The sequence below is a fragment of the Paramormyrops kingsleyae genome, chromosome 24 (genome assembly GCF_048594095.1).
Source record: "Paramormyrops kingsleyae isolate MSU_618 chromosome 24, PKINGS_0.4, whole genome shotgun sequence".
NCBI lineage: Eukaryota > Metazoa > Chordata > Actinopteri > Osteoglossiformes > Mormyridae > Paramormyrops > Paramormyrops kingsleyae.
The window spans coordinates 16,842,850-16,863,884 of NC_132820.1; the positions used below are offsets into that span (position 1 = coordinate 16,842,850).

The 21,035-nt window shown below is 48.0% G+C and overlaps 1 protein-coding gene across 1 annotated transcript; it reads left to right on the forward strand.

The window, feature by feature from the left end:
- On the forward strand, positions 1–10,724 carry LOC111834613 (cationic amino acid transporter 3-like). The gene is made up of 12 exons (XM_023794113.2): positions 1–86; positions 5,382–5,782; positions 5,984–6,145; positions 6,261–6,432; positions 6,648–6,766; positions 6,896–7,118; positions 7,206–7,345; positions 7,432–7,534; positions 7,680–7,900; positions 8,083–8,249; positions 8,382–8,490; positions 8,763–10,724. The coding sequence occupies exons 2-12, from the start codon at positions 5,428–5,430 to the stop codon at positions 8,900–8,902; spliced, it is 1,911 nt and encodes a 636-aa protein (XP_023649881.1). The 5' UTR covers positions 1–86; positions 5,382–5,427; the 3' UTR covers positions 8,903–10,724.
- The last annotated feature ends 10,311 nt before the right edge of the window (positions 10,725–21,035 follow it).

Here is a 21,035-nt window from a genome sequence, read left to right on the forward strand (position 1 = left end):
TCTGCCGTTTTCCACGCGTCGGATATTCTATCGGAGCAGCTTAGGTTTGGGTGTCTTTTTCTGCTTCTCCTCGTATCTAGCATAAGGTAAGGTTTCTGTTTATAAATAAAAACCGATTCATATAGCAAAGTTTACCTTTTTCTCAAATAACAAAATATGTCTTTTTCTGTATTTAAAATCTATTTTTAACTATCCCCTAGCTCGATGGGTTATTTTCGTTGAAGCAGCTTATTCCGCGGGCATAATTATACTTCATGATGCTCAGAACTCGTATTGGCTAGCGGCGAATTTTATTTTAGTTTCGTATTTCTTCTCCTTTCTTGGATTACCGCGTACCGTCAGTCTGTTCGTATGGTTGGTATTTCAGCTACCCAGAAGAATGTGACAGCACTATGTTTTATACACGAGTTATATTTAATACGTCCAATTTTAAACATTTTGTTCATCTGATGATTAAAAAACTGCAGACTTGCATGTGGAAGTAATTCATGAACTAATTAATTATAGTTACTTAACAGTTCAGTTGTATTGCGCGAACAGTACTTCCCAATTTGAGTTTAGCGTGTTAATCTAATTTTAGAGATGCATAAATATGTCGAAGCCCTAAACCTTCACATAGCTGCTGCACACCGGCCGCCCCGTCTCTTTTAGCCCTGTAATGTGGCGCGGATGTTCATCCTAAAATGGCCAATGCCGGCTGACAAAGGAGAAACGTGCTATTGCATCATCCCGCTCGTTTTGGGCCGCTGCATGGCGGCTTTTTAAATGAAATTTCCAGGCGAGAGTTAATCTCCCCCCGACACGCAGCTCTGCACGTAAGGGGTGTAATTAACACCGATCACGGGGTCGGATTTGTCCGGTGCGCCGGATTAAAACAGTCAGACAGGACGAGTGGGCGGTCTGGTTCACTTTTCCGAACCTTCCGAACTTTACCGAACTGCCCCGATCTCTCTGAAGGTGCAGCGGCAGCTGGACCCTGAAACGAACGGGCCGATGTCGGGGCTGCGAGGTTTGACTTGAAATGTGACGGCGAAAGTGTTTCCACGCCTTACGTAAACTGCGATTGACGCAAACAGGACTTAATAACCGGCCATAACCATTGTGAAAGGGACACCAGTAACTTGGCTGTGGTGTGAGGCGATTGCATGCTGGCTCACTGACCCTTCTGGTTACTGTTTGTTATATAACATGGTAAGGCTGGGTGCCCGGACCCCCCGAACCCAGCAGGACAGTTCCACGGTGAACTGAAAGCTAGTTGTCGCATTTGACTCTTCTTTTGCAGTGCCAGAGGTTTTACAGGTTTCTGACTGCATTCTATCCTGAACAGATGGGTTGAATCCTCCTTCAGTTCACTGGTGTCAATCTCCAGCTCCTTTGATGGGGAGTTATTTTTGTTTTTACTGCTGTCTTCACAAAAGCTTGCCATGGGAGACCAGAATATTGGGTTTTCGGTATGCAAATTCAAGTTATTCGCCACGGGAAGATTATTATTGTGAGGTTGTCCTGGCAGTTACATTTATATGATAATTTTAGCTTTAATTCTGCTTACCCTCCCAGTTTACGAATGTCGAACAATAGTAGTGTAATTATACATTGTTTTGAGTATTAAAAGGTTTAGTTTAACAGATTCCCTCCCCGTTTCCTGGTACACCTATGATGCCAGTATTTTCTGCCTAGTCTCTTGCACCATCTAGTCTTTTGGGTGTGTCAGCCACACATGCCGTTTGTTTGTAGTCCACCCCTTTATTTGTGTTTGACAGATCAAAGGCCCCCCCGAATGACTCTATAACTGCAGTAAGGTGCATGCTTAGCTCATCCGCCGCTACAGCACAATTTGTCCGAAGCTGGGGATATTTGTGAAACCAAATGTCTCCATCCGGACTTGCCGCTGCCCAGCGTGTGGGTGTTTTGAGTGTCTTTCTCAAACGTTTGACACAAGCTGGCACCACAAAAAAAAACGTCCAGCATGAATATAGTGCCGGTTTTTAACAGTGGTTGTGTAACACTGCTACTGATGCACACACCTTCAAAGCTGGCAGCCGTCCGGAGGCACAAATTCAGGTGCTACCTGTTGATCTCTGTGGTTGAAACTAGACCCTGTGGGTTTGCTGTTTGACTCACTGAAGGACGACCAAAAGCTGGGCTGCACACACCAGGGTAGCTGATAGACCTACACCCGCCTAGCAGTGTGTACCAGCCACAGGCTGCGGAGAGCGCCCCCCAGGGGACAGCCTCGCCAGCGCATCGCGGAGGTCGCAGATCAGACGCCGTTCCTCGCAGTGCGGCGGCATTTCGCCTTTTTGGACGCCTCTGACTAACATTTGTTTTCCATCATGCCTGTGAAGTCGCCATGGCAACAGTGTCCCAGATACCATTTTTTTTTTTTGCTTCCCAAGCCATTAATCCCGCCACATTGTCTTTTCTCAAGTTTGTTACACTTTAAACGTAACTCCTAGTTTCTGGTGATTTTTCTTCTGGGCTCTTGTTGAGCAGTCGGGGGCCAGTCGCTGCGGCGTCACCGATGGCTTATCTGTGGGACAGTAACCGTTAGGTTCAAGGCTGCTCACACAAGCATCATCGTAGGATTTTTCACGTTGTTTTTTTTGTGCTTAACATTTAATTGATTTGAATAGCAGGCTTATCATTAACTACAAAGTAATTAAGAGGACAAAATAATAGAAGGAAATAGTAACTAAAAGTGAAAGTTTCTGGGAAACTCGCCGGATTCCTGTCGCTTATCGGCATGAACTTGTGGACGGTTAGCGTTAGCGCCAGCGCTGGAGTGACGCACTATGATTTCGGGCCCTGGGCCAGATGGGGGGGCAGTGTGGCGGCACCTTTAAGGGGCACCATCGCGGCTTCGAGGGGCCCGCACTGTAATCCGCTTAGCATGGCAGCCGCATTCCTGGTTTCAGCCGCGCTGGAGTCGTGCAGCTTTTATTGGTGCGCGGCCGATTTAAGACGGGGCTAACTGCTTCCATGCCGCTCAGACCGTTCACATTTTAGGAGGAATTATAAAACTCTGCGAGTCTGAGTCTGGGAATCCAGAAATTGACCGAGAGACTGCCAGAAAATGGGGGCCCAGATGCCCGTGGGAAGGACTTCACAGACGCCCAGTAAGAGCTCGCCGGAGCTGAACTGGATTTCTGTTTGCGGTTTTTTTTATACCATAAAGTGTTCATGAATAATCTTCAAATGAGAAAATTCAAGTCTGGATTTGGAAGGACCTGTCCAATTCAAAGTACCGTATCAACTCATATCTTCACCCAGAATGCACTGAGTCGTTATTCCAGGAGTATGGCACAACTGGTTATGTAGCAACAGGGCGCTATGGGAGGTGGGCTGCAAATGTGAAATGTTTAATCTGGCTGACCTAGGTCCCAGCAGGCAGCTCTTTCACAACCTCTCACGAATTGCACCATGCAGACCTTTCTTCTGCAACTTGACAGGCCAGTCCTGGAAATGGACGTCAGCGCAGCCGGGTGCGAGTCGGGTTAAACAGTCTCCATCCGCTACACTGGGGATGGGCAGGAATTTCACTGCACATTCAGTTAGAACATGACAGTGACAAGCAGTGGCTGGTCTGTCAGCTGTGAGCAGTAGCCTGCTGCGTATCGAGGGAGTCCCGCCTAACACCTCTGCTTGTTTGTTTATAATCGCCTGCATTTCTCGCAGAAACACCTGCCTGGGTGCGTCTGCCCCAATCTGCAAATGTTGCGAAACACAAACGTTGTGAATGCAACGTTCACACGTGTGATTATTTTTTAAAGGCGTGTCTGCTAAGAGGAGGAGGAATGAGTCCGAAACCTGCTGGATTCCAATTATCATTTACACTGTAGCGTTAGTGCTTTTTTAATGTTTAACTGACGCTCTTGTCCAAAGTGATGTGGAATAGATGGAAGGTTTGCAGTTTGTATGTGAGCTCCCTTGGATTTTAATCCACGACCTTTGTGGTATTTTAACCAACGACCTTCCAATCATAAACACAGTGGCCTTAACCCACTGAGCTACACACTACCCCAAAAAAACCACATCCTACTTATAACTTTGGTCTGATTTCCCACAGGCCTGCTGCATATTTTTATCTGCCGTTCTGCTGAACGTCATTTTGTAATGCTGATTCTTACGCCTGCCTGTGGAAATTGGCTGATGAGCTGCAGTAAGACCAGGGTTAACCGGTCGGGTCAGAGCTCCTGTTGGGGAAAGACCCTGAATCAAGGCATGGAGGAGAAATGCGTGACGTCCCTCAGAGCAGTGACTGTAGCACGATCTCCCCTCGTTCCCTCTCATCGCCAGGCCGCGGGTTGATCCCCCGCGTACAGCTCTCCCGTGCCGCGCAGCCTGATCAAACTTGCATGGCGCCGTCAGGCGTGGCTCCCAGAGAAACCTGACTCCGGAAAGACGATCTCGGCGCGAAGTCCCCCCCTCTGACACCGGAGACCTTCCTCCCTGCATGTCCCTATTAATTGGGGATTTAGTCCTGCGATTTATTAAGGTCTGTAAACGCGCAGCTCGGCGTCCTGTAAGAACGTGTAGGACTTTGTCTTTTTGGGATTCCTCCTGCTGCGTGCGTCTTGATGGGCCAGACGAGCCGGATCACGCAGCTGTGTGTCCCGCCACCCCTTTAAACATTAATCAGCTTCCTGTCCTTGGTCACGGAGCCTCTCTGACATTTTCCATCCTCGCTGTCTGGTGCTGAGCCCATTCATGCTGCTGTTTCCTTTGCCTGCTTCCCACCTGTAGTACTATTTGCCTCCACCCGGGGGCGTTGCTGTGATGCCGGCGGAGCCTGGGGCCGCACATCATCTTCCTCACTCTCCCCAGCGCTGTGTCCCGCCGGCTCCCCACCGTCATCATCGTCACCGTCACCACTCTTATCTGGCAGCCTTTCGCTGCATGACGGATCACATGGTGTCAGGTGACGGCGTGAGAGGTGACCTTCCTCCTGGAACACTGTGGCTTCGGGTCGTATTGTGTGGCCACGAGAAAATGTGCTTGGGAACATGTGTGCGTTCCTGTGGTGAGCCCCCCCCCCCAGCTCCCTGAGGCTGTGCTCCGCAGGTGACCAGGAAAATCGCTTGTTTCCTCGTGGCTCTGATTCAGCTCTTTTTCACAGCTAGATGCCGCCTTCCTCATACTGATAATAATCACCTGACCACGTGGCCATTGATGTAACCGCGAGGGATACAGGAGTCCTGGAGATGTTTGCTGGTTAGCCGGTTAGCTCTGTGTCCAGTTTGACGTCATTAAAAGCTTCTGCGTTTCTGAAACACGGTGCCGAGGTGGATGATGGTGAACTATGGAACGGCTCGTTTTTTTGAATGTGGGGGGGAGGGGTGGTTTGCATGTCTGACGTTCCACTTTTCCTCCTTTCTCCCCAGGCTTTGCTTTTGCACATCCACCTCCTGAAGCTTATTACAGTTCACAATGGCTTCCTTCGCTAAGAAGCTGGTCCGGCGGCGGGTGCTGGATTACTCGCAGGAGGAGACGCGCTTCGCCCGCTGCCTGACCACGCTGGACCTCATCGCGCTGGGCGTGGGCTCCACGCTGGGCGCCGGCGTCTACGTGCTGGCCGGGGAGGTGGCACGCGAGAAGGCGGGCCCCGCAATCGTACTCTGCTTCCTCATCGCCGCGCTCTCCTCTGTGCTGGCCGGCCTCTGTTACGCTGAGTTCGGGGCCCGCGTGCCCAAGACAGGCTCCGCCTACCTGTACAGCTATGTGACCGTGGGTGAGATCTGGGCCTTCATCACGGGATGGAACCTCATCCTCTCCTATGTCATAGGTGAGTGAGGACAGCAGGCCGGGGAACATGTATACTGACACAAATGATGCTTTAATAGTTTAGCTCATGCTTTTCACTGGTGACGGTGTCTTGGGACGGCTCACTGTGAGAGGTCCTGTCAGGACGGGGTCCTTATCGACCCATTACAGTCTTTCATGACTCCATTGTTCTCCTCCCGGATTCCCTCCTCCTCCGTCCCAGGCACGGCCAGTGTGGCTCGAGCTTGGAGCTCCACGTTTGACAACCTGGTAGAGCAGAAGATCTCCAAGTTCTTCATGGCCTCCATGTCCATGAAGGTCCCTGGGAACATTCTGGCGGAATACCCTGACCTGTTTGCCCTCATGCTGATTCTGCTCCTGACTGGTGAGCACATCCCCTGCCCCCCAAGTAGATGGGGACCGTGTGACAGTAGAGTCACAGCAAGCTTTAGGAGGTGCTTCTGCTGTCCTTTGAAATTGGCCCTGATGTCCGCCTGCAGGGCTCCTGGCCTTCGGAGTGAGTGAGTCTGCTCTGGTGAGCAAGATCTTCACGGGGATCAACCTGGTAGTGCTGGGGTTCGTCATCATCTCAGGGTTCGTGAAAGGAGACACGGCCAACTGGAACCTCACACTGGACAATTTCATCAACACGACTAACATCACGGATCCCAAGTGAGTCCGACGGGGGGGTAGGCGGGCAGGGGTGAGCTCTAAAGCCCCTAGATGACATTCTTCAGGTATTTGGCCAGAGGCTAATCGCTATGCTAGAGAATTCCTGCACTCTGTAGGGCCGGGCTGAGCCAGGATGGATGTGGGCCAGCCGGTTCTGGGTCGGGTCAGGGTCAAGCCGAGCTTGAGTCACTGAGCACCTTTCCCTTGTATTGCAGGTCCATAGACGAGACTTTTGGCAATGGGGGATTTGCTCCATTCGGATTTACCGGGGTTCTATCTGGTGCTGCTACCTGCTTTTATGCCTTTGTGGGATTTGACTGCATAGCCACTACAAGTAAGTGTGTTTGTTTGTTTGTGTCTCTTCGTTTGTGTCTCTGTATGTGGCTTGTTTTTTTGTCCAAACCGCAGTATAAGGTTACCGGTCTAGCACAGGCTGCCTGAACTCACACGGCTCCCCCTGCAGGTGAGGAGGCCAAGAACCCGATGCGCTCCATTCCCATCGGCATTGTGGCCTCGCTGCTCATCTGCTTCTTCGCCTACTTCGGCGTCTCGGCCGCGCTCACGCTCATGATGCCGTACTACATCCTGAACATGCACAGCCCGCTGCCGGAGGCTTTCAGCTACGTGAACTGGGGCCCTGCTCGCTACATCGTGGCCGTGGGCTCGCTCTGCGCCCTGTCCACCAGGTGAGCGCCCTGTCCGTGTGGCCGCACCCTGTGCCGTCTCCGCGGGGCCGGCCCCCGGTGACCCTCTCGGCTCTCCTCCTCCCGCAGTCTCCTGGGCTCTATGTTCCCCATGCCGCGGGTCATCTACGCCATGGCTGAGGATGGTCTCCTCTTCCGCTTCCTGTCCAACATGAACAAGAGGACCAAGACGCCCCTGCAGGCCACCATCGCGTCGGGCTGTGTGGCAGGTGAGCCGCCCCACCTCTCCGATTCCCACTTCCTGCTCATGCTCGATGTGAGGCTCCATGCTAACCCCGCTGGTCTCGTTCCCTAGCTGTCATGGCCTTCATCTTTGACCTGGCCGCTCTGGTGGACCTCATGTCCATCGGCACCCTCCTGGCGTACTCGCTCGTGGCCGTGTGCGTCCTCATCCTCAGGTGAGTGGCTGGGGTGGCCTCTGAATGCCGTGAAACGTACTGGGAAGCCGCTTCGATCCACAATTCCAGCTTCTTGGGCTCTGATTGGCTCGAAGAAGAGCCCGTAATGAGATTCAGCGTTTGATTGGTGGCCGTGGCTACGCAGGTACCAGCCTGGCAGCCTGAGCTCCGCCAGTCAGTGCGAGAAGCTGATGGAGCTGGTGGAGGAGAAGGTGACGGCGACGGACAGCGGGGACGAGGACGCCCCCCCGGAGGAGCCCCTGCCCCTGAAGGAGCACTTCTCCATCCGGCTGCTGCTGAAGCCCAGCTCCGACTCGCCCACCAAAATCTCGGGGGGCATCGTCTACGGCGTCACAGCCGCCATCTGTAAGCGACCGTGTGATCACTTCGTTTAAATTCCTAGCTCCCAGTTAATGTGATGTCGCAGCATATATTGCTATTACCAGCCATCACCATTAGGGGGAGCGCGATACATCTGGGGATTGTAGCCAATTGCAAGCAGTTTGGCTGATCGCTCCTCCGCCTCCTTCTCCTCCTGCCCCCCCCAGCGGTGCTCTTCACCCTGCTGTGCATGCTCCTGGCACTCCAGGGACATCAGGTGCTACAGTGCCACCCTCTCTGGCTGACGCTGTGCATCACGCTGGCCCTGCTGTCCGTCGTCTGCATTCTCATCATCTGGAGGCAGCCCGAGAGCAAGGAGACGCTTACCTTTAAGGTACTGGCAGCCCCCCACCCTCCCACCACTGACATGCACCCCCCACCCCACTGCTCTCCCTCACGCCCGGCGCTGCTCTCCCTCACGCCTGGCGCTGCTCTCCCTCACGCCCGGCGCTGCTCTCGCCCCCAGGTGCCGCTGCTCCCCGTGCTGCCCCTCATCAGCATCTTCGTTAACGTCTACCTCATGATGCAGCTGGATCTGGCCACCTGGGGTCGCTTTGCAGTGTGGATGGCTGTGGGTAAGTGGCTTCCCCTTCCTGTTCAGGGTCGGAGGCTCCAGTACTCTGGGTGTGTGCAGTGACCTTGTTTGTGGCTGAAAATGCTGGCAGGCGCCTGAGCCAAAGTGACGCTGTGCTGTCAGCTTGGAGTCTCCCTGCTAGGGAGCCTGATCTCTCATCTGGCTGTGTTCACCCTCTTTCCCCTTCCCTTTGCCATTTCCTTTTCCCTTTTGTAATCCCCTTCCTCATCCCCTTCCTCATCCCCTTCCTCTTTCCTATCCTTTTTCCTTTAGGGTTTTTGATCTACTTCACGTATGGCATCTGGAACAGCATCGAAGCTGGCCAGAGCTCCAGGGGGGTGGGGGCGCCTGCGCTGCGTGCGAAGGAGCCCATCTACCAGGGTGTCAATGTCACCGACATGGAGGACATGTGACCGTCCCCTCCGGCACCCCGGACCCGGCGCATCCCCTGTTCTGAACCTTGAAGTACGGATCCTCTGCATAGTCTTTCAGTTAGAGTCTAATTAACGTGTTTCTGCAAGGCCAGTGGCTTCTATACCATCTGTTGAGACTTTATGTACTTGGACAATCAAAACAGAAACTCCAAAGTCCAGCCCCCTGTCCATGGAGCATAAGTTCTGTCGGTTCTGGTCCCAACCTCTGACCTTCTGTCTGCAGCCCAGGGGTCGTGACTGTGTTCCTGGACCTGCAGTCAGGACTCCACGCTGCACGGTTTTCATGGCAAAACTTAGTGCCTGAAGTGGGTCAGTACTCACCTTATGTCGTACCGATACCAATCCCATCAGAGTATCATAATTTACCCAGTACTGCATAACAAGGTGAGTACTGGCACCTGTTTTTTCTAGCACTGAAGAAGCTGATGGCATCTTTGGTACTGAGGAGCGGGATTGGTGTGGGATCTGCCTTGCACGTCTCCCTCTACTTGAGGTGTTTCCACTCGAGAACTTGACAAGCTGAGGTTAAAGTTACAGATTCTCACCTGTTAGCTGATGTTGAAAACGTCACTACTTTTTTTTTTTTTTTTCTTTTACTACATAAGATTTTTTTCAAAATTGCAGATGCTGTGCTTTATTTATTCTGACAAATTGCCCGTGTATATATTTATGTGTTTGTGTGTTTGTTCACATTTCTTTGTACAGGATATCCTGGTTTGTCGTTCCGTTTCTTGTGTGGAAGCGGAAGGTTCAAGATAAGGGACAAAAATAATGAATCTATTTATTTTTACACGGTTAATATTAAAACGATTGGAGGCGTTTCACCCGCAAACCTTCCGCTTTTAATGCAAGTGAAACTGAGAAGCCGTGGTCATATGCGTGTAGATGTGTACATATTTGTAAATCACTGGAGTATTTTTGTATAAAAATGCGCATTACCCAAAATGCATTAAGCTCCAGATCGTGAGAAGCTGCGGTCTATTTCCCGCGGAAACGCGCCGGTCCTTTGCCACGCCAGCGGAGCCTCCGGCTGCCGGCCAGCCGTCACCCCGCTCGACACGCGGTAATCTGGTCAGCGTTTCGTCACGATCTCCCCTCAGCTCCTGTGGTAGAGGATCCGCACGAACAGATAATGTGAGTTTAGTTTAATAAACTCACCATCTTGGGTGCTCCATCTTCCGGGTGCTGGGGAAGATACGGGATTGGTGTGCTTCTCCACCTCTTGGTTGCATCTGGTGTTGTCAAATATGTATTTTTTCCCCCAGTGGTATTTTGAGAAACAGTGCATTAAATTAGACAAGAGGGTAAATATATTACTGTAATGAAATATCTTGTTCAGTGCCGTTTTTAAGTTCCCTTAAGTATTTTATGAAGACTATTACCCTCTACGTTTTATACTAATATTTTCAATGTAAATAATGTTTTTCACTGCGACGCTGTACTTCATAATGGTGACGGAAGGTGGATTGATAGGAGGATAATGTCATTTTAATTTAAAAATAATGATGATAATTAAATTGTATTAATTCTAAGTGTACAGTTTGCATAGAGATTAGCAGGTGCTTTGTGTGAATTCTGCCCTGGATTAAAACCTAGTTCTGATGAGGCTGTACTAATTGTATAAATATTAAATATTTGTCTAGTGACTCTTGTCTCTTGCGATTGAATCCTGATAAACATGGTAACGTAAATGTACAGTTTAGTTTTTGACGTCTGTTTTTGTACTGTAAATATTTTAACTATATTAATGACCTGTACTTAATTTTATACGTAAGAATAAAAGTTTGTCTTAAAGGAATAATATCGTTTCTTGGTGAATCGGCTGTTGGCTGTCATGGCTCCGGCATCCGGGACATTTTGTATGCAAGCATAAAAAAATCCACATTTATCTGTCGCTGTGACCATGTGCTAGATAAACGCCACTGGAGATAGATGGGTATTTCAAAATACAGTCTGAACCGCCGCCAAATTCGGAGCCATAATTTTACAGCCATTGTATCATCTTAAGAACATGCAAACTGTATCTGAGCTCTGAGTGAACACATTTCATATGATGGAATAATGTTGCATCAGAGGTGACGTCCGTTTAGTTTCAGAACTTCAAAGGCATCCATTTAATACAATGAAAATGACAGCATACAAGTGCACTGTATAGTTACAATATATTTACAAGTATACTGTATACTTTGTAAAAAGTTTTTTGTGTACAGTACTCTAATGTGAAAATTTCAGGTTCAGAAGGTATTGATTTCTAAACTATACGCTAAATACCTTCAAACTCATGGATTTATAGCGTAAGTGTAATAGTTGGTATATCAGGTGATGAGTATTCTGACAGGCGTTTTGGAAACGGCATCGGCTGCATGGATCTCGCCAATAAGAAGCTAAGAGAATAATCAGCCAGCTTCAGCCCTGTCTCAATCTCTGCATTATTTGCTCAGTGTTATTGATTTTATTCGTGAGACATTTGTAAAGCTGACGCCCCAACTACGTTCCTGTGCAGACATTTTCTGTGAAACAGTCCTTTATTTACAGGACCCCGTGTTCCCTCACTGAAAATTTCTAAGAACCGTCCCTGTGTTTACAGGACCTCGTGTTCCCTTTTTTCAGTTTTATGTTAAACACTTCTAGTGCCTTTCGAAGAGGTGTCGTGTCTTCATAATATATTAATCCATTTTGAGACACGCATCAGGCAGTGAATTCCTAGACTATATACAAATATTAACACTAGAGGTCTGATGCTCTGCAGTCAGATGCCAGCGAGCTCATCACCTCACACAAAGTCCCAGCCCATTGGTCACGATTAGAAGTGACATGACTAGATTAGAACCGAGTGTTTACTCATCGAGATGTTCATTAAACAAGATAAACAAGTCATCGCCTGCTGTTGTGTTCTAGCTTGAAAATAGCTATAAATGGCATCAGAGCAAGTTTATCTACTGGGTATCAATGACTTCTGTTGCATGGTTTTGGAATTGGTATTTCAGTATACAGTCAATATGTAACATTTCTACATTTTGAAAAAAGTGCATTTTATAATACAAATCTGGAATAAAAAATTGACAGTGTTTAACAGTTACGGTCAGTTTAGTGTTTAGACATTTGGGTATTTTTCTCATGATTTACACATGATACAGATCTTCTGGCTAATGGATTTTTATATGAGCACCAGTGCATGTGACATGACGAAATGGGACTGCATTCTACATGAAGGGGTTAAAAAAAATTCTGAGAATTGCTGCCAAGCCCAATTACATTACTTCTTAAACACTCCTTTGTGAGTAGCTGCTTCAAAGGGCCTCTTCAGTTTGAGCCAAGCGAGACACATGGAGGTGGGTGAGCTGATATTTCAGCCAAGGAGTATGGAAGAGAAGCCTCATTCCAGGGGTGTGCATATTAAAACCTGGGAGACTGTCAGACTGCACCCAAACTCTTCCAGAAGAGTGAAAACAGGCTTACTGACAATGTTGCCGGGGAATTTTCTGGTATAGGACCCATGCAGACCTGTAGTTTACAGCGTGGGGCTAATCTTGACCCCGACCGTATCTGAAAGAGAGACGTTGGGGCGCGGAGCGCTGTGCTTTGGCCGACGCCGGGGGCCCTTCGCGAGAGGACAGGGGAAGGGCAGAGCAGCCAGTTTGCTTGGGCAAGCCGGCCAGCTCTACCCGCTCTGATCGTTTAGCTGAAAGCGCCTCATCTCTGCAGTAAAAGGCCAGATGCTCCTTCTGGAGGAATTAACCCACACAGATGAACAGGAATATAAAGGGTTTAATTGCAAAGTGCTATTATATTATTATGTTGTATTTCATTTATTTAAAATAAGATGGTTAAAACGGCACAGAGCACTCTATGTGAGCTCATCCACACTCATTCAGGCTTGATCCAAGCATTCCCAGGTCAGCTCTATATCCGTTGTTGTGCTTAATTTTATTAATTGAAATTTAATTTGTGTGCGGCTGTGGGTAGCTGGGGATTCGATTCCCCCTGTGTCTGTGCCGGTTTCCGCTGGCAGTACAAACAGATTAGGTTAGACCACGGTCCTGCCGTCCTGCTTCACGGCCGCTCCGGGCCCTGGGCTGTGGCGGAGGACGTCTGCTGTGTGCTGCTGTCGAAAGCCTCCATCTCCGATGCCACTTCCTAATGACCAGAATGGAGATTGAAAGCTTCCCTGTAGCATCAGCGTCCTCATTACTGCTGATGGAACGATTCATTTTGCAATATTAAATGCTTTCGGGGTAAGTGGTGCATTAAGCACAGCTTGCTTGCACTGGATTGACTGTGGTAAGGGGATAGGATTAAGCAATAGTATTATCAGGAATATCGTTGATTCCATATCAGCCCAGGCAGCAATCTCTTGGTAATGGTCTCTTGGCAACAATGGATTCTTGCCATGTACTGTAATGCGTTGTCTAGCTCTTGCTCTGATACTAACTTGTATTTGATACTGGTTACCCATTGGAGGCTCAGCCTGACTACATCAGTACTTAAGTTGGCTGTCTGCTTGTAATATATTATTTGCTTCACTTGCATAAGTCACTTTGGACAAAAGTATCTGCTACATCAATAAGCATAAATGTTGCTATGTCAGCAGGGGGCGCACTGTGGCCTCTCAGTACTCCCCGTGTGATGTCATCTTTGTACTCCCGGTTTGGGCCTCATGTCAGCAGGGGGCGCACTGTGGCCTCTCTGTGCTCCCCGTGTGTTGTGACTGTCTGCTTGGGTATAATGTGCATGTCTGCACTGAAGGGCAGTTTTTGACTATTACAGTATGTACTCTGTGCTCCCAGTTTGGGCCTCTTGTCAGCAGAGGGCGCCCTCTGACCTCTCAGGGCTCCATGTGTGACATGGCTGTCTGCTGTCATGCTGGTTCTTTCCAGCCATAGACTGTAGGAATGGTGCGAGGCTACAGGCTGTTTTGGGGCTCTATGTAATGTGATGTCCCCCCACCCACAGCAGAAAAGCAATATCCTTTCCTCTCAGTTACACAAGTATTAAAACCAGCTGGAGGAAAGCAGAAGGACGTATTGATGCAACCATGCCTCACTCTACTATATGTCTCTCTCTGGCCTGTTTCCTGCCTCACTCTGCCATGCCTCTCTGTGACCTTTTCCCTGCCTCACTCTGCCATGCCTCTCTGTGGCTTGTTTCCTGCCTCACTCTGCTGTGCCTCTCTGTGGCTTGTTTCCTGCCTCACTCTGCTATGCCTCTCTGGCCTGTTTCCTGTCTCACTCTGCTGTGCCTCTCTGGTCTATTTCCTGCCTCACTCTGCTGTGCCTCTCTGGCCTGTTTCCTGCCTCACTCTGCCATGCCTCTCTGTGACCTGTTCCCTGCCTCACTCTGCCGTGTCTCTCTGTGACCTGTTTCCTGTCTCAATCTGCTGTGCCTCTCTGGCCTATTTCCTTTCTCATTCTACAGTGTATCTCTGTGACCTATTTCTTGCCTCACTCTGCCGTGTCTCTCTCTGGCCTATTTCCTGCCCCAATCTACAGTGTATCTCTGTGACCTATTTCATTTCTCATTCTATAGTGTATCTCTGTGACCTATTTCCTGCCTCACTCTACAGTGTATCTCTGTGACCTATTTCCTGCCTCACTCTACACTGTATGTCTGTGACCTATTTCCTGCCTCACTCTACAGTGTATCTCTGTGACCTATTTCATTTCTCATTCTATAGTGTATCTCTGTGACCTATTTCCTGCCTCACTCTACAGTGTATCTCTGTGACCTATTTCCTGCCTCACTCTACACTGTATGTCTGTGACCTATTTCCTGCCTCACTCTACAGTGTATCTCTGTGACCTATTTCCTGCCTCACTCTACAGTGTATCTCTGTGACCTATTTCCTGCCTCACTCTACAGTGTATCTCTGTGACCTATTTCCTGCCTCACTCTACAGTGTATCTCTGTGACCTATTTCCTGCCTCACTCTACAGTGTATCTCTGTGACCTATTTCATTTCTCATTCTATAGTGTATCTCTGTGGCCTATTTCCTGTGTCCCTCTGCTCCCGCTGCAGAATCTCTGTGTGTCAGACTCACTTTGTTTTCCTCCTCATGCATAGGGGTCCCTGACATGAGCAGACACTCGGTTCTCGACCCTTGTGCGAATCCATAATGGCTGCTTATGGACTGAGGCAGCCCTGGGGGCTGAATATCAGAGTCTATAGTTTTTTTTTTTTATAGACTCTGTTTTAATGCCCAGTTTATTTGCCTTTTTGCTGTTATTCTGCAGCATGGAAGTATCAAAGCGGGGCTGGATTAGCCCCTGGATCGGCTGCCGGACCCAGAGTCGCTCCTTCTTGCATACTCCCCCATCTGATCGCCCTCCTCTCGTTTCGTGTCTGTGCTGCTGACTCCCTATAAACACACAGCCTCCTCTCCTGATCATAAACCTCTTTGGCCCCCGCTGGCCTTTTCACAGCGCGCTCTATTTACTGGTGTGAAAATGAGATGGGGGGGTATGCGAGGGAGATGGCGGCGGGGGGTGACCTGTAAAAGCGGACGCCCAGGGCGAGGCTCCGGCCTGCCTCTGCTGCAGCCTCCACGTGGCAGGAGCTGCTCACTTCCTCACAAATCATTAGCAGATGAGGAGCATGGGGTGGATTCAGGCGGATTTAGCTGCTGGGCTGCGGCCGCCTTGCCTGCTATGCTAACAATGCAGTGAAGTGCGGCCAGGGGTGGGGGGGGGGCTTTGGGGCCGCGCTATGGGTGCGTGGCTTAAAGGGGCCAAGCGGTCAGGACCAGCTTTACCCCTTAGAGCCAGAAGGCGAAGGAACAGGCGATTTTGGTTCCCATTGAGAAGTGGCACCCTGAAAGTTACTCTCCATTTGCTGTCTACTAATCGGCGTCTTTGCGGGTTTAATGCTCAACATGGCGGCGTTTGAAATGTTTCGAATTGTGTCATTTCCCCTGGTTAAGGTGCCATTTCCTGCTGGCCTGTGTGTACCATCAAGATGCCGTCGGAGTCCAGAGCCTGCCCAGTAGTCTGACTGACACAATGTAGCCTGCTTGAAATGTTTGCGAAAATTCCTGTAAGAGGTCAGATGCCTGTTCTTATTTACCCGGCTGGACGTCCCTGTCTCCGTAGACTGGTTCTGTTTGCTATTCGCAGATGGGTGCTGCTCATTGAAGTGTATATCATGCATCATGCCTATATTTTAGGTGACATAGATGTTTCCATAGTGAATTACCCAGTAGGAGTCCTGGTATAGAAGGTGATGTGACTTCATGACGTCATAAACGGGCTAAACTCATTAATTAGTTTCTAAGAAAAATCATAACATTTCATTACTCTGTTTCTGTATGAAATGATGGAAGAATGATGTAAATATCCAATAAGTGAAAGTAAAAAAAAAATGTTTAATGCTCTTTATCTGGGTAGGAAGTGTATATTTGCTCAGAAGGAAAAGACGATTTAACATTAGAATGTATGCAAATTAACAATATCACTATGAAAACTAACAAGAATTTCTTCTGTTCTCCAAAAAGTTACTGATGCCTTGTTGGACGGCTAGATGAGCACCGCTTGGGCACCTCAGTCATTCCATTTGTCTGTTAAATTTCACAACTTAATTAAATAAGTTAATGAGTAGTCAACCAAGGTGTGCCGCTTGTACAGTCACCCCCAGTACAGAGAGCAGAGTTAGTGAGCCCTGAAGGCTGTGGGGGTTAGGGTTCGGGTTAGGCTTAGGGTTAGGGTTTGGCTCCCAGGCCAATGATGACATTGCTCTACCAGTCATGGGATTTGAACTGGTAACTTTCTGATCAACAACACAGCATCCGGTGCCACTTTACAATAAGGCTACACATATAAATTTATGAATGGTTCATAATCTGGTTATTAATTATGTTGTAACACTTAATAATAGACAATGAACAAGTTATAACACAGTTTTTGTTTATTAATGAGTTACTACCATTTACAAGCGGCAAAAGGGAGCCTTATTGTAAAGTGGTACCCAGCATCCTGACCTACTAAGCCACGCATCATCCCCAGAGGCCATGTTTGTGCTTTTGTATTGGATGTTTGCTGTAAACACTGGGGTGTCTTTAGGGTTGGGGTGGTACAGTGGGTAACATGGTGGCCTTGCACCTCTGGGAACCAAGATATGAGTCTTTGTCTCCTCCTGTGGAGTTTGCACCTTCTCTCTGTGTCGTCAAGGGTGCTCCTTCAGCTTCCCCTCTCAATCCAAAAACATGCTGAGGAGAATAGGTGTCCATAGGTGTGAATGGTCTGTGTGCCCTGCGATGGGTTGGTGCCCTATCCTGGGTTGTTCCCTGCCTTGTGTCCATAACTTCAGGGATAGGCACCAGGCCCCCACGACCCTGTGTAGAAGTAGGTATAGAAAATTGATGTTCTTCAGTGGTTTTAAAATGGCTAACACACTGTACTGCATGGACCTTTATAAGCTTAACGCTTTCCCTATTTCAAGGGCAGCTAACTCTTCTTGCTCTCCAAGTGCAAAAGGACATTTTTTTGGAGCCGCGGTTAGAGCCAGCAGCTAAACACAGGAATTCTGGGACTGCAGCTAAACACAGGAATTCTGAGACTGCAGCCCTCTGGCCTGTGCTGACCGGCAGCTCACAGCCCCAAACAGGTTTGGGGGAGATGTGTGACAGGGGAGAGACTGTGCCTTTCTCCAATGACTGGGCCACATGTGCATTTTTTGTGTATTTATAAAAAAAATAACGAAAGATTAAAAGAGCAGAGGCGGGTAAATACCTCCCAGCTGGGAGCACTGAGTGCCTGCCTGAGATTCGGGGTAAGCAGGGGTTATTTGGCTCAGGGTGGGGCCCATCTGGGTTTATCACGGCCGTTGGCGGAATCACGCCTGGATCTGGGAAGACACACATTTTTTATCATTTTAATATTATTATGCCAGAAGCTCTATTCCAGGTCACGGACCCCATATACTAGAGGAGAGATTGCTTTTGGTCACGGGAAGAGGCTAATCCAGCTGAATTGTGGGTGTATGGTGACAGTGGCCCTCAGCGTCAGGGAGGGGAGGGTCTAATCTGCACCACAGCCCCCCCAAAATGATATGAAAAAGAACTGATACATGATACATGTCTTTTGCCCAAGTATGTAAAATGTAAAAAAATACCAGAAACTGTTCAGAGGAATTCTTTCAGAAGCTTGACATCTGTGTGTATGTGTGTGGCTGTGTGTGTATTATATTTATATTACATTGTCGGGACAAAATGTTCCCCACCATGTGATGGGTTTTTCAGATCCCCACAAAGATCTGTGACTGCAATCAAGAAACTAAAAATGCCAAAAGTCTTTTATATGGTTTGATTACTTATGGTTAAGGTTATGGCTGGGTAGGGGTTAAGGTTGTCATGTTGGGATTAGGGTTTCCCCCATAGAAATGAATGCAGAGTCCCCACAAAGATATAATTACAAACCTGTGTGTGTGTGTGTCTGTGTGTGTGTGATAACAGGACAGCCCTGCATGGGGAGCCGCGTCTCTCTGCCCTGTCCTGGATGCTCCGGCACCAGTGTTCAGTGCACAGTGCTCAGGGTGGCTGGGTCTCGATCCCCTTCACCCTCTGGAGGGCTGAAACTAAGGCTGCCGCTAACTATTTTACCAATTGATTGATTAATCTAAATGATTAATTTTCCTCCACAAAATCACATTAAACGTTCAAGTTAATTACATTTTGACAACAACAAACCGTATACCATTACAGGGCTTTAGATAATGGACGCCGGGTTTTCGACACTATATCACATTGTTTTCGCCCACAATATTGAAACAGCAGATTAGTAGTATGGCTACAATACTAATGAGATGCGTATTGTGACGCCCATAAGTTAGTAATCCGTATCAATCCGGCATATCCGCTTCGTTAGCGGACCACACCACATGCTACTGTTTTGGTAAATCATGGAAGCGATAAGCACTGAAGTGGCGGTGAAGAAAGGGACAGATCAGCAGCCACATCTTTTAAATAATAATAGGCCCAGATTTTAGCCTAAACATTTTTTCAAATACTTATTCAATTGAGATTTTAAGGTAGCAGGCAGACAACTTTATGGCTTAAATAATTAGTGTATTTAACAGCTACAAAGACAACAGATACCAACAAGCTTTAATAATAATAATAATAATAATTATGATAGATACTTTATTGTTCCCATGCTAATGGAAATTTAATAAACACGAATAGACACCACTTTGGGGGGGTTTCCTACTCTGGCAGCCCATCATCCAGAATAGCTCCTGTGTATTTTCTCTTCAGGTTCTTGTGCTAAGCGCCGCTTAGGCCACAGCTGAGACCTTCACTGCTGGAGCTGAAGATAACAGCGGCTCCCACGTGGCCGCCAACAGCCGGTGATACAGGAAGCCCTTGGCGTTCAGGCCTTCTTCTCAGGACTGGCTCATGTGACCCTCGGAGAAGTTGGCCTGTACCGGGCATGAATGGGTGGGACTGGATGGTCAAAACGGGTTAAAACTGACGGGTATTTAATGAACTAAGTTGTGTGACCAAGAGCTAGATTTCTGTGGCTGCTTTTTAAAAAAATATTGAATTCAATTCATTTTTATTTGTATAATGCATTTTCACAACATTACATTGTCTCAAAGCACTTTACATTATCCCTGCCCAAAGCCCCCAGTGAGCAAGTCAGAGGCGACAGTGGCAAAACGCCCTAGAAGGAAGAAAACTTAGGGGGAACCAGGCTTAAAAGGGGAGCCCATCTTCCAGGGGCCGGCAGAGGAAGTCAAAGACAAATGAGGCAGATGGCAAAATCCCAATTCACACTGTCAAAATTTTAACATTTGAGTCTGAAAAAAGGGGCGGGCAGGTGATGGCAGGCAGGTGCTGGTGCTGCTTCAGATGGCAGGACGAACAGCGGTACAGCAGCAGGGCATTCAGGAGAGACCCCATTCAGTTCAGCTTTTAATAACCAAAGAACTGTGCTGAGAACCGCCTGTGGTATAAAAGTGCGTGAAATGTATGACACCAGTCACCAAACACAGATTACGAAGCTAGACTGTGTTAGACTGCATAACATAATTATTTAGCAGGGCTGAAAAAAGGTGAGAGCTATCTTAATGATTGAAGGAGTGTGTTTCCGCTAAAGCCGGTGTAATGGGTGGTGGCCTCATTGCTTTTAGACCACAACTTGCGACAGAAGAACAAATCAAATCACTTTGCTCATTTAATATTAAGATTTTCATTAAGCTTAATTTTTAGAAACCCACCATGATTGAGGATGGTATGGCACTGATATTAGTCTTTACCACATTTCATTATTTGTTTTTCTGGGTTGGTGTATCTTAATTGGTCTGAGCTGTGTAGTTCTTATATATGTGTATCCCCAAAGAAATCTCAATCGTAGAGATACATAAGGTCCAAATGATCTTCCTAGAGAGCCCAGGCTTAGAAAAACGAAATGATTGGTTTTCCATAGCATTTTTCTCCCGACCAATGCCTACTCTAGTTAAGCAACAGAGGCTAAACCATCCCGCCTGGTCCCTGGCTGGCATGCAAGAGCCATTTCTGTGGTTTTTGTTCTCTTGCCTTATTCATTACAATTGCGGTGGATTGAAAAAAAATATTAAGTGAAAAACAGTACTGTGTCATGCTATGCAAATATACATCCAGCACCATTGGTCTACAGGGGAGTGGGCGGTACCAGGAGCTGCACAGGAAAGAGTATCACAACTGTCCTAACACCTTTCCACATATGTTAATCATCCAAGGGCAAGACTGGCAGTCAAACATATCCCCACCCCATTAAAATATATACCACGCTGGAGACATGTCCTGTACATCTCCAAGAGTTCTTCTTCTGACTCAATACCAACATGCTATAAGACCACAGCTCTCCAATCTTCAAGATCAGTCAGAAACAAACCAGCAAAGCTTTAATATAAAACAAGAAAAATCTGTAAGGTCCTGTTTGGTCAGAGTCTTTCTCATGATGGTGGGTAAATCTGGGATGGCTCTTCTGATCCTCATGACGTCTTGTGCGCATATTAAAATGGGGCAGATAGCTGGAGGTGGAGACTCTTTGACAATACTCTAGGTTGCAAATTGAACACTATAAGAGTTAATAAACATTAACATTGTAAAAACAAGACTCACTGCACACTGTAAAGTGT

What these genes read in the sequence shown, in the direction of transcription:
- LOC111834613 (XM_023794113.2), top strand. Translation starts at nt 5,428, where the DNA reads ATGGCTTCCTTCGCTAAGAAGCTGGTCCGGCGGCGGGTGCTGGATTAC. An exon ending in CGGCGTCACAGCCGCCATCT is followed by an intron (nt 7,901 to 8,082) that starts GTAAGCGACCGT and finishes TGCCCCCCCCAG; the next exon opens with CGGTGCTCTTCACCCTGCTG. An exon ending in AGGAGACGCTTACCTTTAAG is followed by an intron (nt 8,250 to 8,381) that starts GTACTGGCAGCC and finishes TCTCGCCCCCAG; the next exon opens with GTGCCGCTGCTCCCCGTGCT.